This window comes from Zonotrichia leucophrys, chromosome 2 (assembly GCF_028769735.1).
Source record: "Zonotrichia leucophrys gambelii isolate GWCS_2022_RI chromosome 2, RI_Zleu_2.0, whole genome shotgun sequence".
In the NCBI taxonomy this organism is placed as follows: domain Eukaryota; kingdom Metazoa; phylum Chordata; class Aves; order Passeriformes; family Passerellidae; genus Zonotrichia; species Zonotrichia leucophrys.
In genome coordinates, this window is record NC_088171.1 from 101380398 (window position 1) to 101404360 (window position 23963).

The 23963-nt window shown below is 39.7% G+C and overlaps 1 protein-coding gene across 6 annotated transcripts in view; it reads left to right on the plus strand.

The window, feature by feature from the left end:
- The window catches only part of PIEZO2 (piezo type mechanosensitive ion channel component 2), a 287609-nt gene that overhangs the window by 257401 nt on the left and 6245 nt on the right, over positions 1–23963 (plus strand). For all 6 annotated transcript variants that reach the window (XM_064705839.1, XM_064705833.1, XM_064705836.1 and 3 more), the window contains 14 exons: positions 527–702; positions 9192–9581; positions 10907–11165; positions 11681–11863; positions 12286–12538; positions 13272–13404; positions 13821–13968; positions 14078–14292; positions 16016–16174; positions 17461–17608; positions 20045–20233; positions 20660–20752; positions 21876–22048; positions 23407–23523. In XM_064705839.1, coding sequence (XP_064561909.1) covers positions 527–702; positions 9192–9581; positions 10907–11165; positions 11681–11863; positions 12286–12538; positions 13272–13404; positions 13821–13968; positions 14078–14292; positions 16016–16174; positions 17461–17608; positions 20045–20233; positions 20660–20752; positions 21876–22048; positions 23407–23523 — 2636 coding nt within the window. The remainder of the gene's footprint in view (positions 1–526; positions 703–9191; positions 9582–10906; positions 11166–11680; positions 11864–12285; positions 12539–13271; positions 13405–13820; positions 13969–14077; positions 14293–16015; positions 16175–17460; positions 17609–20044; positions 20234–20659; positions 20753–21875; positions 22049–23406; positions 23524–23963) is intronic.

Consider the following 23963-nt stretch of genomic DNA (forward strand, 5'->3'; position numbering starts at 1 on the left):
TTCAGAGAAAGAGTAAAGGTCTTCAGTGTTTTTTTCATGGATTTCCATCTGTGTCCATAATTCATGAATAAATTTTGATTTTGGGACACTAATTAAAATCTAGATCTGGGCTTTTTTTCTGTTTAAAATTTCTGCTACTGGCCACCAATACTTGTTCCTAGAGTCAGCAAAGCGATCTAAAAGAGATCCATCAAAAGTTGCTGGAGTGCACATTGAGTCGTGGATGCAGTCCACTCCTCATTCCCATGCTGAAGGATCTGCAGTCCACCCAGCAGAGTTGTGGTGGCTAAATATTGCCTGAAACCATATGGGTTGCTCCAGTTTTGCTTGAAAACCCAACACTTTGGGCCATGGTAGATTAAGTCAAAATCTGGCTTGCTCTAGGAAAAGGTTGTAGTTTGCTATTTACTGGGAAAGTGTTTGCACAGTCCTTAATCTGTTACTTTCCAAATGACAGAAGAAACTGCTTCCTCAAAGAATACACCTGCCCCTGGCCATGTGTGTCTACCTCTGCTCTCTTCCACAGGGAAATGTTCCAACACGGGAGAGCATCCATTTGTATTACCAGAACCATATGATGAAACTTTCTGAGGAGTCAGGACTAGATGAAATTGATAAAAATCCCAGTCAAGCTTCTGGTTTGCAAGCATCTGAAAGAATGGATAGTTTAGATTCAGCAGCATCTCATGACAGCATCTCCAGGTATTGATTTAATTTTATTCTGTAAAAGACAGAGGGATCATGCAGTAGGTGTAATATTAGATATTGTCTAAATACTGATGAACTTTCTAATCAATGTTGAATTCTTTTTGATTTGTCCATGCCATCTTAATAGTGGAATTTACTATATGTTACTTTTCCTTTATAGTGATGGACTGACTCATTTGCTTAACTTCTTTTCCACTGCAAGACTACCCCACTGCTTTTAGTTTCCCCTAGAGTTAGGAGTCAATGGCATTGACATTCTGTTCCTCGTGAAAAGAAATGGAACTTAAGAGGTGCTGAGGATGCTTCTGTGATAATGGTTTAGGATTTCAGGCATATCATTTGGGAAGGGATCATTCATGGTGAATATTTTGTCTTTGTAGAATAAATGGTTGTCTGTTGTCCACAAATTAGAAAAGGCTTTGCATTGAAAGAGATTCTGCATTTGAAAGAACAAAATCCCCTCTCATACCCACAGGGCAGAAACCATCTGAAGAGCCTGGTTTCCCAGCTGCCATGATTACAGTCCAGCAGAGCTACATGTTTGTTAATCAAATACTCAAACTAGTTCAGGAAAACCACCTTCCTCATTCTTTTCTGAAAACGGATGCTGTCCTTTGCCAAAATTACTGCCTGCTCCTGCTGCTCCATGCACACAAGGCACACACATTCACTTCCCTCTCTTACAGAGGCAGTCTGTTCCCACCGTGTCCCTGGAGTTCTTGACTTCTACCATACTGCAGAATTTGTATAACAGGAGGGGGAGAAGGGAGGGCTTTGGAAATCCAGCTGTTTCATAATCCCTGGCCTTCGGTGTCCTGCCCCTCTGTGAGCTGTGGCAGTATTATATTGTGTTTGATACTCCCAGCAAACTCAGAAACTTCTGTGTACACTAAATTATGCATAGCTTTTACTAATGACATATGGGTAGATGTCAGCAGACTGAAAATAAGGAGGGGTTGTCTTCCTTTCTGATAGTATTGAAAAGCAGAGTTAAGAGACTGCCTGTGAGTATTATGCTTAAAAAAAATATCCACAAATTGCTCCTCGGTGAGCACTGGCCTTTGAGAGGTTCACTCCAGTAAAAACACCAAACCTGAACAAATCTTTCTCAGTGGCTTGTTGCCCAACTGAGCAACACCTTTGTGTTTTGTCTCAAAGTTTTACAGGAGTCAGATGATGTGAGAAAAATTTAAAGTCAGATTCTGTTGCCAGCTCACTTGGATCCACTTGGATCCTGCTTTCATTAAATAGTTTTTGGTCACCCTGATTACTATAGATAGAAGTTATAATTACTATGCAATCATCAGCAGGAACTTTAACCATAAACAAAAGGAAGCCAATTCCAAAATTATTTATAAAAAAAGAAAAACAAATCCTTTAATTTTACTGTATAGATTCTGCCTCTTCAATGAGTTGGTACCCAATGTTGAGCTCAACTTGTGCTTTGTTTTGGTTTTTTTTTAGAATAAGCCTCCATTATTCACCCTGCTTTAAGCACATTTGCACATTTAAAATCTCTTTTCAAACTCAGAGAATTCAGTGATTCTGAAGTGATGCTTTTCAACAGAAAAAGTTAAATCTTTGACATTGGTTTCTGTCATCTCCATTTCCTTTGAAGATGTCACAGGGTTTATAAACAAAGGAATAGCAAAGGCAGAGTTATGACTGATTTCTCTAATCTCAAATTCTCTTTCTGGTAATGAACAATCAAATATTCTTGCACTGAGTATTACAAATTGTGGACATCTGCTATAATAATAGAGGAAGTAACAATGAGTCTGCTGATTGAATGATAATGCCATCTGTCTGTTGGGGCACTCTTGCATATCTCTTCAAGCAATTACAGAGGTGCCTATGTTGTTTTTCAGAAAGGTGAAATGTTTTAAACTTCTTATGAGTTTATTGATTAATGTTTTTTTAATTACCCAAACAAGAGCATGTGGCAATTTGTATAACTAAGTAATTGTTTCTAGTAAATGTAGAAGTGACTGGTTAAATCTAAAGCATCCCTGTGATTGTGTATCTCAGGTTGCAATGGAGAACTTCTGGGAAGGGACAGAAGGGTTCTGTTCTGGTTATCCTTTGGTTGCACTGCTAAAAATTCTGTAGTGACAAAATTCTGTAGTGGACATTCAGTCCCTGAGTAAAGTGAACAAGTCTGTAAGCACACAGGAATGCTGAAGCACAGAAGCTATTCCATTTTAATAAGACATAATCCTCAGTGCTCAGGATAGGAATTACTACATGTAAACACTGGATAGCCAAAGAGAAAAACCCTCCTGATCAGCTGCAGGAGCTGTAAATTTCTTGTAAAGTTCAGGGCTGACCCTCATAAGTCTGATTGAGGGATGTTGTTCTTAGCCTGGATAAAGCTCTGAAAGGACTTACGTAGACTGTCCTTTGTGGGCTTTCTTTTTCTTTTAGTAGAGCTGTCATTTATTCTCAGTCATTTCTCTACTCAGTAGAAACTATGAGGTATTCATAGGATATTTCGTTTCTCTTTATGTGTAAATGCTCTCATGTATCCTACAGGCAGAGCACAAAGTTCATATCGGCCAGGAGAAGGGACTGACTCTGTTCCTTTACCAAGCTCTTTGAGGAACACCATGAGAAGGGATTGGGATCTAGCATGGCAGAGCATTTACTGCAGCTTGTTTCCACTTGACTGAGGACCTGTTTATTCGTTAAAAAAAACCTGTGAATTTCAGTAAGATGATAGGGAACTTACTACAACTAGTTGGCTGCCTTTCTGGGGCCTTGCCTACAATTATGTAACAGCAGCTACACACAGGCCCTGAGTCAGATTTCAGGTTATCTAAGGTTTTGTATCCGGTTCAGTTTGTGTTCATTTTTGCCAATGACAAATAGCAATTTCAGTTCCTCACTCTACCTTTGTGTAGACTTTTATAGGAGCTGAAGGAGGCAATCCCTGTCAGGATGTTTAAGAGCACCACCTTTTATCTGTGCTTCCCTCACTAGAAGGGAGAATAGGGCTTGAGGTAGGGGGTACTGGAGAAGTAATTTTGCCTAGAGAGGCAGAAGGAAGGATGAAAGGAGAACCCTGTTTGAGCTGGCTCAAAGTCCAACTTAGCCCTGTGATTGTTAGGGATTGATTGGGATTTTTTCTTGGAGTCATGGAGAATGTAGTAATACAGATAAAAAATAGATAACACCAGTCAGTAATTTGCCCATGAACAGAGAAAAAAGCAGAAAAAAAATGTAATTCACCCACTCACTAAGCTAAAAAACTCTTTGTGAAGTGCAAATTTGTTTAGCAAAAAGGAACTCATAAGCTTAAAAATTTCCTACCCACTGAGGATAAAAACTTCTCTGCTATATATGTATCCCTATTTAAAATGGATATCTGATCAACTTCATATAAAATGTTTGAACTTGGGACTTTTAATGAGCACTTAATTTAAAATAAGTAGTCATTGAATGATTTTAAGGAGCTAATACTCTCAAAGTCTCCAACATAAATTCAAAAAATCACTTAGGAAGATATGCCAGGATCAAATTTATGTCTTAGGCAATGACTTGTGTCAACATCAGTGTTGCTCAGTGTGAATCTCTTCACTTTGTTGGTGTTCTCATTTCCTCCATGTCTGGGAGCATGCTCCTAAAGCAAATAAAGAATACACAGACTGTGCTATAGGTGACAACTCACACACATCTCCTGATATTTGAGGATACAGTGCAGCTGCTCAGTCAGTAATTACTCTGATGATTCATTCTTCATTTAAAACAGCTTTAAACCAAATGTTGCAGGCCCTCATCTTGACAAATGTTTTCATCTATTGGGATTAATAGATGCTCTTCCTTTGATTTTTCTGGGAGCAAGGTCAGAGCTGGCATGCTTGGGAGGGCAGCTGGCATATGTTTCTTCCATTGAAAATATATGAGTGGGCATGTGAACATAAACAGCTGCTCTCCTTGAGTCCCTTGGATGGTTCCCCTTGAACTATGTCTGCATTTAAAATCCTTCAACACCTTATTATTAGGTGTGCCCTTCAAAAGAATAAACTCAGCCCTTGAGATCTAAAATGACATGTGCATAAAACATCCTAGCGCATAGACAGAAAGGTCACCTGCAAAACTGTACTGTCTGCTTGCTGCCATTTTCCCATATTTTAGCACTAAAGCCTCCCAGATAGAACAGCCTGGCTACATCCCATGTTTGTAGGGGCAGAGGGAAGCCTCCTCCCTCAGGAGCCCCTCAGGTTAGTAACACCAAGCTGCAGCTGAACTCCTGAGGTGCTGGATCCCCCCTTCAGGGCAGGCCCCCTGGTCCCCCCTGGCCATAAACCATACACCATGCAGACAGCCCTCCAGGCTTTGTCTGGAGGGCCTTGTGTGCCTTTGTGCACACACAGAAATAATGAAGTGGCAAACCCCTTGAAAGGGATTTGGGCCACGTGAACTGGCGGGACAGAGGTGCCCCTGCCATTGAGGCTGTTGTTAAGGAAAATATTTCACAATACCTTTGGTATCTTGGTGATTCTTTTCCTCTGTTCACAGGCCAAGGTATGCTTTTAGCCTCAGTCAAAAAAGCCATTCTGTCAAAAAAGATGATCGGTGAGGGTAGGCCTAAGAATAACTACTTCTTCTCTTCACATATTTTTGCTTTTTCCTTCCCGTTTTTCTAAAGTCAGTAGTTGCAGACTGTAACTTCATGCCAGCAGATTTTTTTTTTCACTTCAAGTTTGGAAGACCAAAGGAACCTGGAAAATGCCATTGCCCTTCCTTTCTGACCTCTTTCCCAATTCTCTGTGCCCCTGGACAAACATCATGCTTGCCAAGGAAGCAAATCCCCTGCTGCCACAGCTCAGGTGTAATACAAATGGAGTCAAAAGAAGAAAAGCAGAGTGTAAATCCTGAATTTTGGGGTCTTTTCTTCTTTCATTGTATCTGAGAGACTCAAGCAGGTCACTGCATGTGGTAAAACATCAGACCACTCAACTCTTTTCATCCACATCTGTGTTTGTCAAAGATTTTTACAGGAGAAATAATCTTTTTATCTACCATATGTCATTAATGTATTTGCTTCTTTCCTATTGCTCTGTTAAATGCTTGTATTTAATTATATACTTTCTTTCTCATAACTCATCCAGTTCTTCTTTTCTCCAGTTACACATGAATGCTCAATGTATTGTGTATGTTTCTGGTGTCCTGTTGTATTTGATAAGTGAAAGGAGATAAGGGTTTATTACATCTGTTCTTTATTTCAAGATGCACATGTTATCAATTTGGAAATACTTTCAAGCTGTGATTGAAATAAATTAAATCTTTTGGAAAGAATCATCAGGGCTTCTTAGTAAATATCAAAATAAAAGCCATCCCATGCAGAGCAGGTTATATTTGACATGCATTTACTGGCTAAGTAACATATCCGATTTGGCTCTTTGGTTTGGAAAGAGAATTAGCCAATGTCTGACAGCTATTTTCCTATTTGTGGAGTGTGAGCCTACTCAGTTTTAAGGGCTCTTTTAGGAAATTGGCTTGTACCTGTGTAAAAAGGTTCAGCACAGGATATCAATAATAAAACAAAATTTGTACAGAGGAGGTTCCTTCCCAAAACATCCTTGTGGAATCTGAAAATTTCAGGGGTAAACAAACAAAAGAAAACCTGCTCACATATATAAGCCTGTTCCCCTGGAAAGTATGTAAAGCACTATATTGGTTCCATATCTGCTTGAATAGTGAATAGTTTGCCTTCTATAGCCCCTATATGAAATTGACCATGACTAACCTGTGCACAGAAATGTGTTTCCCTGGTGACTCTAAACAAATCCTTATCTTCTCTCTGGATCTTTTTTCTCTGTGTCGGTGTTTAGCTGCATGGCGAGCATATTTGTTGACTGAACCATGTGTACCATAACACCATTTGTATTTAACCCTGTCTCTATAACTGTTTGCGCTGCTGTAGCTGCTACACTGAAGCAACCATGCTGTTCTCAAGGCAGTCAACCCTTGATGATTTAGATGGACCAGACTCTGTTCCTAAAACAAGTGAGCGCGCTCGACCTAGGCTTCGTAAAATGCAGAGCATGGATATGTCCTCCTCATCCGCTGACAGTGGCAGTATAGTGTCAAGGTGCTTAACTCATGCATGCTTTGTTCACTCCTTTGTTCACTCTTTGTTCTTTGTTCATACCATTGTTGTGACTGCAGTGTACACGGGCCTGTGTGTGCAGACACGTGGTGTGCAGAGTGGTTTGCATGGTTACAGGAAGCTTTACTCCCTCCTGTGTCGTGGCACAGCCTGAGATTCAAAGTCAGGGTCATAGTCTAGGATTCATTTGCTGTTTCACTTCTTGTTCTGGTTTTTGGGGGTTTTTCATTCTCAATTCATGTATTTTTAACATTGTTCCACAACGTTACGCTGAGTGTATAAAAACAGGCTGTATTTATTCAGCTAAAAAAGTGTCTTATTTTCAGTTACTGAGTCAGTGCTTGTTCTTAAATTGGAATCTGGAAGTTAAGTTTCTCAGCTAATCAGTTACCCTAAATATGGACTGAGATGTGTAATTTTAGAAACTAAGGCACCATTGTGCCAGTTTTTTAATTTTTTTTTTTCCATTCAGGAAAGATTTTGAAATATGTTGTGATTACTTTACCATTGATTTACAGTAAGGTATTGGTATTAGGAAAGGGAAAATAGCTATAACAAAAAAGCAAATAATATTAATATCCAGTGCAAGAGAATGAACTGTTCAGAACTGTTAATTCACTTTTCAGCAGGTAAAACCCAGGGATTTACATGACATTGGGAAGCAGTGTTTCAATAATTTAATAAATATTATAAATCTGAAATTTTATGTAATTTTGTATCATTATTTTTCAGTTTTGAAAGTGTTTGACAATTTTTTTGAGGCAATCAGATTCAAATCAAGGATTCTCTGAATTTGTACATTTTAACCAGTATGAGTGCTACTTTGAATCATCCAAACACACATCATCATAAGTGTTACATGGTCTAATTAAAACTCTGCTATAAATAACATGAACTAACAGAGCCACAATAAGTTTGGAAGCAGCATAAAAGAAAAAAAAAATAAAAGGAAACCTAATTTTTAATTTTGGCAGAAGATGGTAGTGCCAGATGGCTTTGCTAATGCCAGTTTTCTCTAAAAGATTATAGTTTATGTGAAACTATGGCCCCAGTAATGTCATAGGAGCTATGTGAAATCTTGTTCTCTATCTTGTTGAGATACAGGAATATGCAGCCAACAAAGACACTGAATTGGTGCCTGTTGTCTAACATGTGGAGAAGGAGTGGAATGAGACTAAAAAGAGAGAGGGTAGAGGTAAAAAAAGACTTTAGAGGAATGGCCACAAATGCAATCAGAGGGCTGGAGCGCCCCTCCCATGGAGACAGGCTGAGAGAGTTGTTCATGCTGGAGAAGAAAAGGTTCTGGGGAAACCACAGAGTGAACTTCTAGTATTTAAAGGATGGCTACAAGAGAGCAGGAGAGGGACTTTTTACAGGATATGGAGTGATAGGGCAAGGGGAAATGACTTTGCATTAAAAGAGGGCGAGTTTAGATTAGATATTAGGAAGAAATTATTTATTCAGAGGGTGGTGAGACACTAGAACAGGTTGCTCAGAGAAATTATGGATGTTGCATCCCTGTTCAAGTTCAGGTTGGATGGGGTTCTGAGCAACCTGGTCTAGTGGGAGGTGTCCCTGCCCATGACAGGGGAGCTGGAACTAGATGATTTCTAAGGTACTTTCATACCCAAACCATTCTGCGAGTCAATGCGAAGCCAAGAGTAAGGAAGGTGAATCAAGCAAAGAACTGATCAGAGTCCACCAGAGAGCTGAATCCAGAAATTGGTACATACAGAAGTAAAGCAGGCAGGTAAAGTAAAAGGGAAGACTGTATTGAAGAATATAGGGCAATCTAAAGGTAAGCAAGATACCCTGTTACAGCAACAGTTTTGTAATTTGGTTTGTATTTCTTCATGCTAGCAAGTTACATCTTCTTTTATTTGAATCACAGTTGATATGTGTGTGTTCAGTTCATGTTCCAGTTGTGTACAACACTCATACAGTGGTTGTTAAAAGCACTGTGTTTAGAAGGAATCCCATGGCTGCCTATCCTTCACCATGGAGCATATCTTAAATAGGTGTAATAGCAAGTGTTGACTCTCTTTAGAAAGCTCAAACTACTTTCAAAAAGGTAGTGTAGTTTCTCTTGAAATATTCATTTGATAATATTCATTTGCCCCTTGCTGGTGCTGAAAGATGGGGAATCACTGTGAGTTCAGTGGGATGTCATTTGGGGAACAGATGGAGCCAGATGTTCCATCTGTGTAAAAAGAGATCAGGATGATGTCTTTTCTAACAGATCATATGAACTTTGAAGGCCTGGGAATGCAATGAGGTTGCTCAGCTGTCTGCATAAAGGTACAATTAACAAACTTTTCTTGATCATGAGTCTTGTAAAACTTGGCTGACTCTCTTCATCCATCTCCAACAGTGAACCCACACAGGTCACCATGCTCTATTCCCGTCAGGGAACCACAGAAACCATTGAGGAAGTAGAAGGGGAGCATGAAGAAGAAGGAGCTCATTCTGCATCAAGGTTGGAGGAAGAGGAGGTGGAAGATTACAGCCTGGATTCAGAAGGAGCTGCATATACTCCTGACACCGATGTGCCATTGTACTCCACAGTGGACAGCAATGCAGAAGCCCCACCTTCCTACAGCAAAGCTGTCAGCTTTGAACACCTTCCCTTTGGCTCCCCAGATGACTCAGCTGGGAAGAGCCTCATGATGGTGAGCCCGGACGACAGCCGGACAGACAAACTCGACAGGATTCTGCCCCCACTGACACACGAGCTCACTGCTAGTGAGCTGCTCCTGAACAAGTAAGAATCCTCAACCAGGAAAAATTGTTGATCACAGTGTGTAAAATTTTGTTATTACTTTGGGGTTTTGTTTCAAAACTAGCCTAAAAATTCTGATACAGACCTTGTGCTAAGTTTGGTTTAAGGGCAGAAGCTCATTTCCTTTGCAGTTGTTCTAATTAGAGATTTCTAAAGTGACTCAAATTCATCTTGGAAGGAATCTCTGTTTTCTTCCTATATACCATAGTTAATCATTCTGATTAGCATTGAATTTCTGTGCTGCAATTGTCTTAGGGTCAAGGGCTTTTCTAAATATTCTTTGTGGAGAGGTCTTCTCTTCTCCAGGCAGCTGTGATTTCAAATGAGTTTCCTCCAGGGCTATCTGGGAAAATGTTTCTCCTTTAATTATTTTGGATTACTGAAAGGGAAACTCTGACCTTTGGCAGTTTTTGTTCAAGCCAGTGGGAGCTGAGGGTTATGGAGGGACACCGCCTTGCTAGGTGCTTTCATAAGGGAGAGGATGTTCCCTTCTTTGCCCCTTGGATGCTGTGCTCACTAGCACAACCAGCACTGAGGTGGGGATGGTGCCTCTGTACATCTTCAGCTGCTCTCTGGCCTGACTTAGTTGGAGAGGGCTTCCCCAAAAGCAGGGGCAAGATATTAAAGCACAGAACTGCCTTTCAGCCTGCCTGCACCTGGAGAGAGAGCCTGTATAGATCTGACTTTGCCAGATGCAGTGTCTTGTCTTCTGACTTTCCGTAGCAATTTTTGCTTTTCAGTAAGATCCCTTCTCAGGCCAAAAAAACTTTATGAAAAGCAAAGAGGATTATGAATGTATATTAAACTCTCTGCCATTTATATTTATTTGAGTCATATAAATAGAAGACTAGACACAAGTAATGTTCATGGGTATTTTCATGGTTCTAATCTTGTGCCCCTGGACAATTCAAAACATAGGTCTGATGATGTACCTCTGGTTTTTCTGTAAATTCCTATCTGTGCTGATAAATGGGATGTGAATCCAAACCAGTATTGGATGATTTGCATGAGATGTGTTGGTTGGGCAGCTGTAGGAAAGCCATGTTTGTAAAAGTGCTTAGGCCAGGCTGATTCTCTTTCTGAATAAATTAAAAATGAGAACAGTGCTTCTAGTTATTTTTTCTGAAATTCTTATTTTCTGAGCTTAGAATCAGGCTATTTGATTATAATATCAAATTCCCCCCCTTTTTTTTCTTCTATTGGACTGAGCAGCAGATTACTTTTCAAAAGGAAAAATAGTAGCAATTTGAAAAGCAGCTCTTGTGAAGTTCATGTTCAGTTCATTTGTGGTACTCTGCTCCTCACAGGATGTTTCATGATGACGAGTTGGAGGAGTCAGAGAAGTTCTATGTTGGTCAGCCTCGAGTCTTGCTCCTTATTTATGCCCTGTACAATACACTGGTGGCCCGATCAGAAATGGTTTGCTATTTTGTGATCATCCTCAACCACATGATCTCTGCCTCCATGATAACCCTGGTGCTTCCCATCCTTATATTCCTGTGGGCCATGCTGTCTGTTCCTCGGCCAAGCAAACGCTTCTGGATGACAGCCATTGTCTACACTGAGGTATGCTGCTGGTTTTGCAAGCCCGTGTCAAACAGAAATCTGAAGTTGGAATCTTTGCATGGCCTCCTTGCTTGTTTTGATCCCTGGGATCTGGGCTGGGCCTTTGGCCCTTCATAATAATACAAGTATTTGCTAAAGTCCTCAGAAATTTTTGTGGTATGGAAAGATCATGTTAGTTATTTCCTTCATTGCAATGAGCAATATCCTTCCTGGCATGTAAAGCAGTTCTCACAAGAACAGATAATTTGCAAACTGTTGCTTTGTAATGGTTAATCAAGAAACAGAATTCACTGCTTGTGATATCTCAAGTACCACTGAGTATCATCTGCTGCTGAATTTTGATTGACTTTATTACTGGAGAAATGTGAAGTGTTATGCCTCTGTAGTAATGAGTATGCTTGTTTATGTTATCATAAAACTGACAAAGTAGATATATTTTATCCCTCTTACTGTCATGAGGCTATTATATCTGACATGCTTATAAAACACCAGAAGTGTGTTGTGTTTCTGAACAGGTGGCCATTGTCATCAAATACTTTTTCCAGTTTGGCTTCTTTCCTTGGAATAAACATGTGGATTACACAAAGGATAAACCTTACCATCCACCCAATATTATTGGCATTGAGAAGAAAGAGGGTTATGTGCACTACGATCTTGTTCAGCTTCTTGCTCTATTCTTCCACAGATCCATTTTAAAGGTAATCTGGGTTCAGGTAGTTTCTTATTTATATTTAATTTTTAATTTTAATTCTTAAATCAGTCTTGTGATATAAAGAAGTCATTCATTTGGTTATCAGGATTTTTTTTTTCCATGAAAGGGTTATTGGGCATTTGTAGTGGCTGCCCAGGGAAGTGGTTGAGTCACCATCCCTGGAAATGTTTAAAAGATATTTAGATGTGGCACTGAGGGACATGGTTTAGTGGTGGATTTGGCAGTGCTGGGTGAGCAGCTGAATTGATGATCTCAAAGAAATTCTGCAACCTAAATATTTCTATGAAATCCCAGCACATTGAATTTGTCTTCTCCCTTGTGAACGCACGACTGAGCTGAGCAATGCCCGTGATAAATACTGTGACAGAAATACAGGCTTGATACGTTCTCTTCTTGTTTTTCTACTAGTGCCATGGATTGTGGGATGAAGATGAGAAAGGAGACAGCTCCAGTAATAAAGAGGATACTGATGATGAGCTCTCTCTGACAGGAGGCAGGAGAGGCTCTTCTGCCTCTTTGAAATCTGTCAATCTGGCCGCATCTGTGGAGTCCATCCATGTCCACTTCCCCGAGCAGCAGACTGCGATCAGGAGGAAGAGTTCTAGCAGCATATCCCAGATTTCTCACAGGTCCAGCTTCTCCTCACACAGATCTAAGAGAGGTAAATGTCATGGCGTTTCTGGAATTGGAAGGACAAATGTTCATTTCTTGTAGGATCATTCTACTGAAACCTTGGGTTGGTTGCTGAGGAGCTCCTGAATGCTGCTGCTTCTCAGTGATGAAATAGGACATGAACCAATGTATCTTCATGTTTGACCACACTCCAAGCCTTCCTAAAGTTCAAATGGAGAGCCATACTTTGTGATTCATTATGTTTTCTAAATGACATTATCCAAAAGCTGGGAAAGGAATGCTCAGTGTGGCCCAGATCCAGAAATTCTGGTCCAGCATAATCTCCAGCTAGAGGGAATGCAAAGCACATGTATTTTTCATATCTGCTTTTGTAGACATTTGAATTGAGAAAATGTTTCTATTAGTTAAATTGAAACAGATTACATGTCCCATCTTGTAAAAAGGGCAGGAATACTCTAGCCTAAATATATATAATACCAATTGAGGTGACTGAGTCAGATCAATCAAATACTTGCTGTTATCACTAGTCTGCTTTCTCTTTTTATAGCTATTAATCAAGTTTTGATCTGCCAGTGATTAAACCTTTACTGGATGCTCTCAAGATTTTATCATATTGGGGGAAAAAAAGAAAAATTTGTTTCAAAGCTTCTTTCAAATGTGGGAGTCATATGAAATGGAAGTCTCAAGATTTATTACTTTCTAGCTTTAGTATTTAAACTTTTCTTTTGAATTGACTTCTCTTTTGCTCCCTTTTTTTCCAGGAAGTACCAGTACACGGAACAGCAGTCAGAAGGGAAGCAGTGTGTTAAGCATCAAGCAAAAATCTAGAAAAGAGCTTCTCATGGAAAAGTTTCGAGAACAGATGATCAAAGCCAAGGCTTTTACAATTAAAAAGTGAGCAATATGAGGAGTTGTGTGGGTTTGGGGGAGGTTCCAAACAGTAAAGCAGTAAGCCAGCATTTTAAAGGGAGCAGGCTACTACTGATGTTAATTCAAGTGTTTGTTGTACACAGATGTCCCACCAGCTGAACATCAGACAAATAAGCAGTTGTTAAAATAGCATCTGCCTGATAAAAAAGTTTAATGTCCCTTGTGACCTTGGTTGGCTGTGTATTTTTCTACTGAACAAACCCTGATACAGTGGTTTAGAAGCAATCAGAACAAAGGACTGGTGTCCCTGCAGTCCTGTGAAGGCTGTGAGAGTAGATCTTAGATATCTTTAAAAATATTAATCATACCACACTCAGCCTTTACTTTCTTCAGTGCAAGTTATGTGTCATTAAATCACATTGTGGTCTATGTTGTTTTAGGACTCTCCAGGTGTACATGCCCATCAGACAGTTTTTCTACAATCTTATTCATCCAGACTACAGCGCAGTGACTGATGTGTACGTGCTGATGTTCCTTGCAGATACAGTGGACTTTATCATCATTGTGTTTGGATTTTGGGCTTTTGGGGTACGTCACAAAGGCATCTGTAAATCCTCAGCAGGATTTACGTCTTGTAGATGCTAAATATCGTGCAAGTGTCCTTTTTCCTTGACCACTCTTATATTTTGCTTTTCAGAAACATTCTGCTGCAGCAGATATCACCTCTTCATTATCAGAGGACCAGGTCCCAGAGGCATTTTTGGTGATGGTGCTCATTCAGTTTGGAACCATGGTGGTAGATCGAGCACTGTACCTCAAAAAGACTGTCATGGGAAAAGTCATCTTCCAGGTCATCCTTGTTTTCGGAATACATTTCTGGATGTTCTTTATCTTGCCTGGAGTGACAGAAAGGTATAAGCTTTATAAAGAAACAATATGGGTGGAATACTGATGCTCTACCAAGTTCTTTGTATTTAAACTGGAGATGTTTGTAGCTAGGCTTTGGAATCATGATCAAATTCCTTTTTTGCCTCATTTCTAAGCAGAAAGTTGGAATGCATTTCCACAGCAGTAACTGTGGCCAATGTAAGTTTGAGGAAGAATTAGTTATATAGGTACAGAAATATTCTCAGTTTAGGCCAAAATGCAAGCAGGTGAAAGAGAAATTGCCTGTAATTGAGTGATTAGAGCCTTCAGCTGAGACAATGTTGGCCTCTGATCCAATTCCCTTCTCCCAAGACTGCCGCATGCTGCTTTAGAAGAGTGAGTAGAAAATGTCTCCCTCAGAGTAACTTATAACTTAGCACTTTCCTGAAATGTGTGAACTCTGGATTTAAATCTCCTTAAACTGAGGAATGTCTAAAATATGTGTCTGTTCTGAAGAGCTAAGTTCTCCCCCCGTGCTCCTGCAACTTAGCTCTGGAGGTGATGTGGAGGTAGTCACCCCGCTGCATGAAATTTTGTGTTGCATACCTGGTCAGGCTCACTCCCAAATCTAACATTTTTTATTTACCATTTCATTTTTCATTTAACATTTCATGGCTCAAGAAACTGACCACTGCAGTCTGCAGAGCAGAGGTGTTAAGGTTCCATCCATAGTGTTTGGCTAACTCCCCTTTTCCTACTTTAAGTTGCCTTGAAGAATTTCTCTCACTCCATTTTCTGTCCATGGAAATTGAGTGTATCACCTGGGCACCTGACTCTTCATTGACAGTCAAGTTATTTTACTGGGAAAAAAGAAATAGGTTTATAGTGTAAAAGAAACTGAAAAGTCTGACTTCCTCTAAAAAGAAAGTGAAGTAGCAATTGTGTGCAAGTTTGAAAAAAAAATCATTTTTCAAATGGATCTCTTATCTACTGCACATTGAGAATTGTTAGGAAATAAAATAATTTTGACTTTGTGCTTTTGAGAAATCTATATCAAGTTGTTAATATCAAATCTGCATCTGAAACATCCTGTATTCCTTCTAAGTGAGATTAGAGCCCCCTGCAAATTTCTTAATTAAAATGCTTCTGTGGGATTTAATTGAAAATATTGGGTTATGGCTGGCTGGCAAATGCTGTCCATCATGAAGCATCTGCTGCAGATCCACTGTGCTATTGAATAACAACCAGAATGGCACATGTGAGGAGAGGCTGAGGGTTAGTTCAGTCCAGAGAAGGGATAGTGAAGGGCTATCTGAATTATTTGTTGGAATAAGACTTGAGTCAAGCAGAAAATATTTTCAGAGGTCACTCCATCTTAAATTCCTGTATGAATACCTGCATGAGGTGCTGCCATGAGCACAAGTAGCCACTAAAGCTGCCTTGATTGAGCCCCTGCCCAGGACTCACAGAGGGCTGAGGAAGACTGGTCTGTGTTGGGCAGCAAGGGCCCTTCAGCATGCAGAGGGAGAGGGCACTGCCCAAAGCCTTCACTCTTTAGGGAGCCTGAGGTGGCAGTGGATGCTGGTTTTAGACTTTTTCATTCAGTTTCTTTCCAATACTCTTTTAACCCTGCCATGGGATCAGCAACCAAGGCTGTTTCACAGGACCTCAGGAAGGGGAAACTGCCAGGAGCAAAAATCCATTTGAAGCTAATTTGGTCATGCACAGATACAAAGCTCATAATTTTCCTTTATCTTTTCCTTTACAGGAAATTTAGCCAGAACACAGTTGCCCAGCTCTGGTATTTTGTGAAATGTGTTTATTTTGGCTTATCAGCTTATCAGATACGCTGTGGATATCCAACTCGTGTTCTTGGCAACTTCCTCACAAAAAGTTATAACTATGTCAACCTGTTCTTATTTCAAGGGTAAGCACAGACTTACTGCCTTTTTTCTTTCTTTTGTGTAGTAAGGATCTGCTGTAGTGAAATGCTGGGGTTATTAATGACTTTTCTTCACAGACTGCTGGAAATAAGACAGTAAATTTTGCACAGCACTCTCTGTATATGCCATATGTCCCCTGTAGTCCACAAGAAGAAGAAAAATCTATTTCTGGAAGGCAAACTTCATAAAATTCCATCTCTTGTTCTGAAACCAGAAGCCTGATATTCCAGTCAGCCATTCAGTCCCCTATGAAATAAACATTTTTAACACTTCTAAGAAATCACCTTTGTGAACAGAAATAGAGGCTACATATTGTGCAAGAAAATGGGTAATGTTATTAGTTCTACAGTCCTAAAAAGTAGTAAGGTGTCAAATCCCAAAGAGACCTTTGGAGCAGGTCTACCTGCTATACCTCAGCAGGTGAAAGGAATGGAGTGAAAGACAACACACCTGAGAAATTCAAACTTAAAATTACACACAAAAGAAAATATGTTTGCTTTGAAAAGTGTTGCACGTTTGAAACTCCTCAGGAGTTAGGGCAAGGAACAGGTGCAGCATTACCTCAGAGTGAAAGGTGGTTTTACACAAGCAGACCACGTCCTCCATTTACACTGTTACAGTGGCCTTGTGATTAAGTCAGTTTGACGCATATGTGTAATTCACAGAAAAAAATTGAATCATTTCAGCCTTTTCACAGTATTTGCAGTATGGGCTTCTTGCATTCCAAGGAAAAGTTACAGAAGAAAGTTTTCCTCATGTGAAATACTCTTTAAAGTGTGGGACTAGGAAAGGGAATGATGCCCTTTGAGCAGCTGCTCATTGCACGTTGATTTCCTGTTGATTCTTCTGCTGTTTAATCCTGAGGCACAAAGCCCAGTTCCAAATGCAGCAGAGGGCTGCCCACCTGCTGCAAAGATGCCATGCAACACTTGGTGTAAGAAGGTGTAAAATTAATCCCACCGTCCTGTAGAAAACAGGTGCTCCTCTCCCAGGTCAGAGGAATATAGGAAATCTTGTACTATTCCATCAGGGGCTCAATCACAATTATGGACATAATGATGCATAAGCGTATTTATGGCCTGGCAAGAAGATCTAGAGTAAAACAAGCTATGGCAATTTCAGGATTTGATTGTATTTGTGTTTACAGAATCCCCAGTTAAGCTCTTTTCGTGTTGTCTTAATTCTCCCTCTGGTCATATATACACTTGCTGTGCTTGTTTGATGTGATGCCTCTGTTTCTGACAAGTTACCTGCTGTGGTCTCCCTTCAGGTTCCGCCTGGTTCCATTTTTGACTGAGCTGAGAGCAGTAATGGACTGGGTTTGGACTGACACCACTCTCAGTCTTTCCAGCTGGATCTGTGTTGAAGATATCTATGCTCATATATTCATCCTGAAGTGTTGGCGAGAGTCAGAAAAAGTAAGGAAACCCCATATGAGTGATTCAGACCTTTCTCTTCCCCCATGCAGGAGGGAAGAGAAATAATCATGAGTCCCTAAATAATTGAGGAATCCACCACAAAAAGTTTGTTGGAAGATATGCCTGGCACTTGTGTTCAGAAATATCCAGACCATTGGGTACTTTATGTTAGTTGGCAGCTGCTGTGAATGAAACTTCAAACAGTTTCTCTTTTGTGCCCAGCTGATTTTTCCACCATTAACATGAACTCCAGAAGCGTGTGCCTGCTGGCTTAATTGCATGCCTGTTTTCAAGGCTGGGGTTGGAAGTCCTGGTGTTCATACAGTCACACACAGCTAAGTGAGTAACCTGGAGTAGCAGGGAAGCTGCAGCTGAGGATAAAGCTCAGTAGAAGGAAGAACTCATGCCCTGCAGTGTAGGGACACTGGGTTCATGTAACTGCAGAGGGAATTCAGCTGGCTCCTTTATTCCAGGAGAGTCCCTGCACATCCAGAACTAAACTGCAGGCCGGATAAACCCACCATTTGTCTCACTGAAATTTCAGTCTCTTTAAATCATTTAAGCTTCAGTTCAAATTAAACTTGCAAATTCTGGATTCTTTGTAACTGCTATAAAGATTGCAACCATATGCTTGCTCATTTTGCCAATTTTAAAAAGATATTAAACATTATTTTAAGAGTGACCAAACCAGTCAGAAATTTTACATCTGTATTGAAGTGGATTTACTTTTAAGTGTTACTGACGTATTTCTACTTTTATTATAATCCTGTCTCTTAATGGCAATGGCTTTCTAAGTATATCACATAGATTAACTCAGAGCTACAGTGCACACAAATCATGCATATAGGCTTTTTCTCTGTGACTCCCACTTCTGCCATGAATGGAAGGGATTCTGAAGAACTTGAGGAGTTGGGGAAGTAATAACCCAGCTCTACTTTGACTCTCTATCTCATCGCATATTTTTATGCTGCAATTCACATGATGTGTAGCAGAGATCTGACATGGGAGGATTCCCATGTCTAAGCTGGCATGTATGTTCTAATGCCATACAGAAAAATAACTGTGTTACAACTTTGCAAGTATTGTTGAAGGTACTTTTGTTCTCTCTCTCTGAGGGGAATGCCTAAGTATTTGGACTGCTAGAGTCCCTCTGAGATGTTCTATAACATCATTAGAAGTGCCTGAACTAATATCCTCCAGACAATTATTATTATTATTATTATTATTATTATTATTATTATTATTATTATTATTAATAGTAATAATAATAATAATACCTCTGCTGATCTTGATAGGATATTTTAATGAAAATACTATTCTGTAGTGTGAGACAAATGACTTGATACACTGCTTCTGAAAAGTAAAAAATTGGTTTTAAATAAAGCATTGTATTACAAATGTAATATTCTCATAGGGCTTTATGGATTCATGTTGCAAAGCAAGAACAATTTCCTGAAAGCCAGATTCCTGGGGTGTTTGAGGTGCAGTGCAGTACAGTGCGTATTTGTTTTGCACATATAGTATGCAATTCATGGAGGATATGCTACTAAACACTGTGGAGTTAAACCACAGTAAGAGAATTACACCAAAATAAATTACAGTGAAAGTAAGACATTTTACAGGATGGCGAGAGTATTAAGAGTATTCAATCAAGAGGCAAATAGCGGAGGACAGGAATTATGGGCAAGGCATAACAGACATGCCATGTGACTTGCTTTGAAGGGAGAAGAAAAGCGGTCACTTTTGTCCTCAGAAGCTAAGAAAGAGAAGGATGTTACATCAGCAGTATCCAGACTTCAGGAAGAGCAACAACATTTTTAACATTAGTTAATTGGAGTTGGTGTAGAAACAGATTCAATATCAGAAATTTTACTGATTGTTTATGTCAGTTGCTGGCAAACAGTTTTCCTGCTCCCCCCATCCGCCACAATATACAGTTTGCAGCATTTCAAGACCTGCGAGAGGAAGTCTGCCTTAACGAGTTCTGTGATAAAACTTTTCAGAAGTGCAAATACAAGAAAGTGGGTCCCTCATTATAGCAGTTTCTGGAATAAATTGTTGTATCCCTGTTTCTGCTATTATTTTATATTTTGTTCTTGTGAGATCATGCTAGCACTTAAACAAAAAAAATCAAATTATCCTACCTAATTTCTTCTTTTTTTATGATTGTGAAGAATCAAAATCACAGAGGTTTATAATATTTTTCACACTGGACACATATTTTGGGTTCACTTGTCACTTCTCTCTGTTGCCATCAGAAATTGGGTGCCTGTGCAGATTTGGCTAAAAAAATCTCAAAATAGCTGTTGTGATATGGGGTAGCAAATTACCACAAGAGATGGGAAGCCTTAAGATCATTATATATTCACCCATCAAATCTTATGAAGTGTGCCTTTGATAGAAGAGACGTTACCATACTGCTGTTTGCTTTTGCAGAGATATCCCCAACCAAGAGGCCAGAAGAAAAAGAAAGTTGTGAAGTATGGAATGGGTGGCATGATTATCGTCTTGCTGATTTGTATTGTCTGGTTCCCACTGCTCTTCATGTCTTTAATCAAATCTGTTGCAGGCATCACCAACAAGCCTCTAGATGTATCAATCACAATAACTCTAGGAGGTTATCAGGTAAAAAAGAAGAAACACTAAAAGCAAACTCTATTTTTTGCATTATATTTCCTTGTGCCATTTCTTCTTCCTTCCATTCAATTCAACTCTCCTTCTTTATGCAAGGTACCTGGCAAGCTTCCATAAATGACCCATTCTGGGTTTAAAGCTATGTTAGTTTATCACTGATGTAAAATATTATCCTCATTTTCAAGTCAAAACCAGCCTCTACTGCCAGTGGAAACTGAATAAATTATCCTACAGGTCCACATGGTGGATATAAGTTAATTGTAGGCAGCTTGCATCTCAGAGGAAGGAGATTATAACATTGTCTTGTTGAATTGAGTGCCATAATTGTCTTGGACTGTGATGCACAGGATGCTGGACTGTGTATGTAACAGCCAATGTGAAGTAAATGTGATAAGCATGTGTTCTTTTGTTTCCCAGCCTATTTTTACCATGAGTGCTCAGCAGAATCAGCTCAAGAGTTTGGATCCGAGTGAGTTCAGTGACTTTATGAGAAGCTATAGGGGTAACACTGTAAGTGAAAAGTAGAATACCTCATTTCTTAAAAATGTGTGCATGTTTCCATGGAGGCCTTTTGTGAGTTTTGTTTGTGTAGTTGTAAGTGGTCATCAGTACTGTCATCAATTGGAAGGTATTTCTATAAAGAGGATTTGCATGAAAAAAAGTTCAGACATAATTTGTCAGGACAGTGCTGGGTTATGGTGAGACAAGCTACCATTTATGCAGCCATCTTTGCACAAAATCCTGGAAGGCAGAAACCCTAATTGTCCTGTTGTCTGAATGAAATCCTCTCCTCTAAATGACCCAAACCTGCAGGAGATGTGATGCTGTTTGTGTAAGAGCTGCCAAAGAAAATGTGTTGGGGACAAAGCAATGCCTTATGCACTTTTAAGCCCCATGCTCCTTTCTAGAGCACACATCTTTCACCTTCCAGTGGGGAATGGTGGTGCTGTCAAAAGAAAGTGTGCATAGCCTAGAAATTTTTTGACATAAAAATATCCAAAAAAAAGCATTTAAGCATAGTCTTAGTGTTTAATGGAGCAACACGCCCAGTTTCCACAAGTTTCTACAGGAAAAGGACTAGTGGTGAGTAGGAGCTGTTGTATTGCTAATGTAACTAACATTTGATCAGATATAACTTTAAAAGAAGTGCTTGCTACTAGCTCATTAAAGAATTTGATATTAGAATTTGATCTTAGATCCTACCACGTAACCCATGTACAGTAGCACTAATATTGTAACCTAGATGCATTTGGAAGTTGCGAGGTTCTAGTTGGTTCATCCTTCGCAGACACTTTTCTATGCAGGAAGATACTTAACAAAAGACAGAGTAAAATTTTAACTCGAGTTTAAATAGCCTCTACAGAGTTTGTTTCATGAACTCTTAGACTTGCTTTAGCCAACATGGCCATCAAACAATGAGGCCATTTTTGTTTTGCCTTTTTAGCTTGGCTATATTTTGTTGATTCTCCTTCCTATCTCAAGCCCCAGTTGGTACCTGAGGAAAATTATCAGTGCACACTACTGCACTTACAATTAATCAAACATTTAAAAATCTGTCTGACAGGGAAATGTGGTTCTGTGTCTTGTGAATATCACTGCACTGAAATTTTCTTTTCCTCTTCTGCACCTACAGGCTGCCTTGCAGTTTCTAGAGGGCTATGCAAGAGAAGATATAACTCGAGCAGACCTGGAGGGAAATTCAAACTCTTTGTGGACCATCAGCCCTCCCAGCAGAAATAAAATGATACAGGGACTTAAAGACTTAAATGCTGATTTCACTTTAGTTATTTCATGGACCATTCAGAGGTAATTAAACACAGTTATTATGAGGTGGATGGATCATTTGCCAAGCAGTAGCTCAGTAGAACAGGTCCACATTGCATTTTTGGTTTATTTGTTTAGCAAATTCTATTGTATGGCAGAGCAAAAAAACGGAGAGTAGGAGGGAGAGAGCCAGAGAGAAGTCAGTTTTGTTACCTATGAAAACATTTTTTGCCTGCAGTTCTCAAAAAATAAAGAAGTGGAGCCACTAGCAAATAGATTATTTAAAATGTCCAGGTGGAATTTTCAATGGGATTTGACAGGAAGGAAGAAAAAGTAAGAATTTTTTATCCAGTTTTAGGTGGGGATGTTCCAATTAATTGCCCTTAACAACAACCTTGCTAACATTTATGGAAAGTGTATTCACTTAGACCTAGTTAAGGCAGAAAACCTATGAGGAAATACAAACAGAAGTTCTTCATCCTCTTATTAAGGGAGTCTGGAAGAGACACCAACAATTTTTATGTGCAAATACCATAACAATGGCACAGATCCATTTTGTTAAGACCTTTGCTCATGTAAGCTCTCTTTGGCCCCAGTGAACTGACTTTACAATGAAGTTCTTGAAAGCGACAGCCTGGAGTATAAAGTTTTTGCACTCAGGCTAGAGCACACCCAGTCACCAAGGTCATTTGCTGGCTACTGTCTGCCAGATGGGGTTCCTGTAGATTACTGGATTAAATTGGAGTTAAGTCATCACTCCATGGAATCCAAGTTCCTTTGCACCCTCCTTATTTACATGTTTCCTTGGAAGTAGAAACTGGATTGTTGAAAGACTATGCACAAGAAGCAGGTCAGTCTATTTGCTGTGGGAGCTCTGGACATGCTGGCTCCGTTCTTCCACAGTCAGAAATAGGCTTGTAATGAATTTAATGCAACTTTATTTGACATCCCCCACCCCGCACCCACTTATTTTCCTAGAAGCAGTAGCTATTAACTAGTGAATTACATCACTCCATCATTTCTGAGCCTCACATTAATTTTTAGTACTGCTACTGAGTTTGCCCATATGCTTTCATGGCTAGAAGCATTCATACACTAGTGCAAGGAGACATTTTTCACCCTCAAATTGTATCTTGTGGGATACGCTGTGAACGCGAATGACTGAAAATGTTCTGGGCTTACCACAGTGTGCTCCCTTTCTTCTAGGCCAGGAGGCCACGAGCAGCAGTAAGGTGGTCCTGTTGTGTCACAGAGGCAGCGTACATTTTTACAAAGGCTTTCTGCCTTTGCACATCATCTGCCACGGGTGTTTCTCTGCAGCCCCCAGCAGCTGCCTCACCCAGATCAGGTTATGCTCTCATTGTAGGTTCTCAATGTGTTTTCCCTTTTACTTACAACAGGAATCTCTCCCTTGGTGCCAAGGCTGAAATAGCATCAGATAAACTCACCTTCCCACTAAAAACACATACCAGAATAGATATTGCTAACATGATGGCTGAAAATCAACCGGAACAGGTGTAAGTTATTTTCTTTTTCTATTTATATGCAAACTTTCCCTTTGAAGCCTGATTTCCCAAGGTGGCCAAGCTTGTGCAAATGTTTCATTTGTCTGCCCATCTATCCCCCTCTAATAACAGATGCCAACAGCACTGAAACCAAGTAATAGTAATACTAAAGGTGAAAACTTGTTTCCTATTATAAATATAGGCTGAGAGGACCCAGAACACAGGATCATCAACAACAAGCATGGTGAAGCTGTTAGTAACTTTTCTTTGATTTTTTGGATAAGCACAAGTTCAGTGTATTCTTAGTTCAACTCATCTTTGAGTTACATCAGTCCAACTTGATCTGAGGATGTTGTATTGAAGATTTTTTTATTCTAAATAAATATCCAGACTGTATCTCACATTGTTACTCCTGAATAGTACTAGATTGGCAAGGAAGTGTTAAATCACTG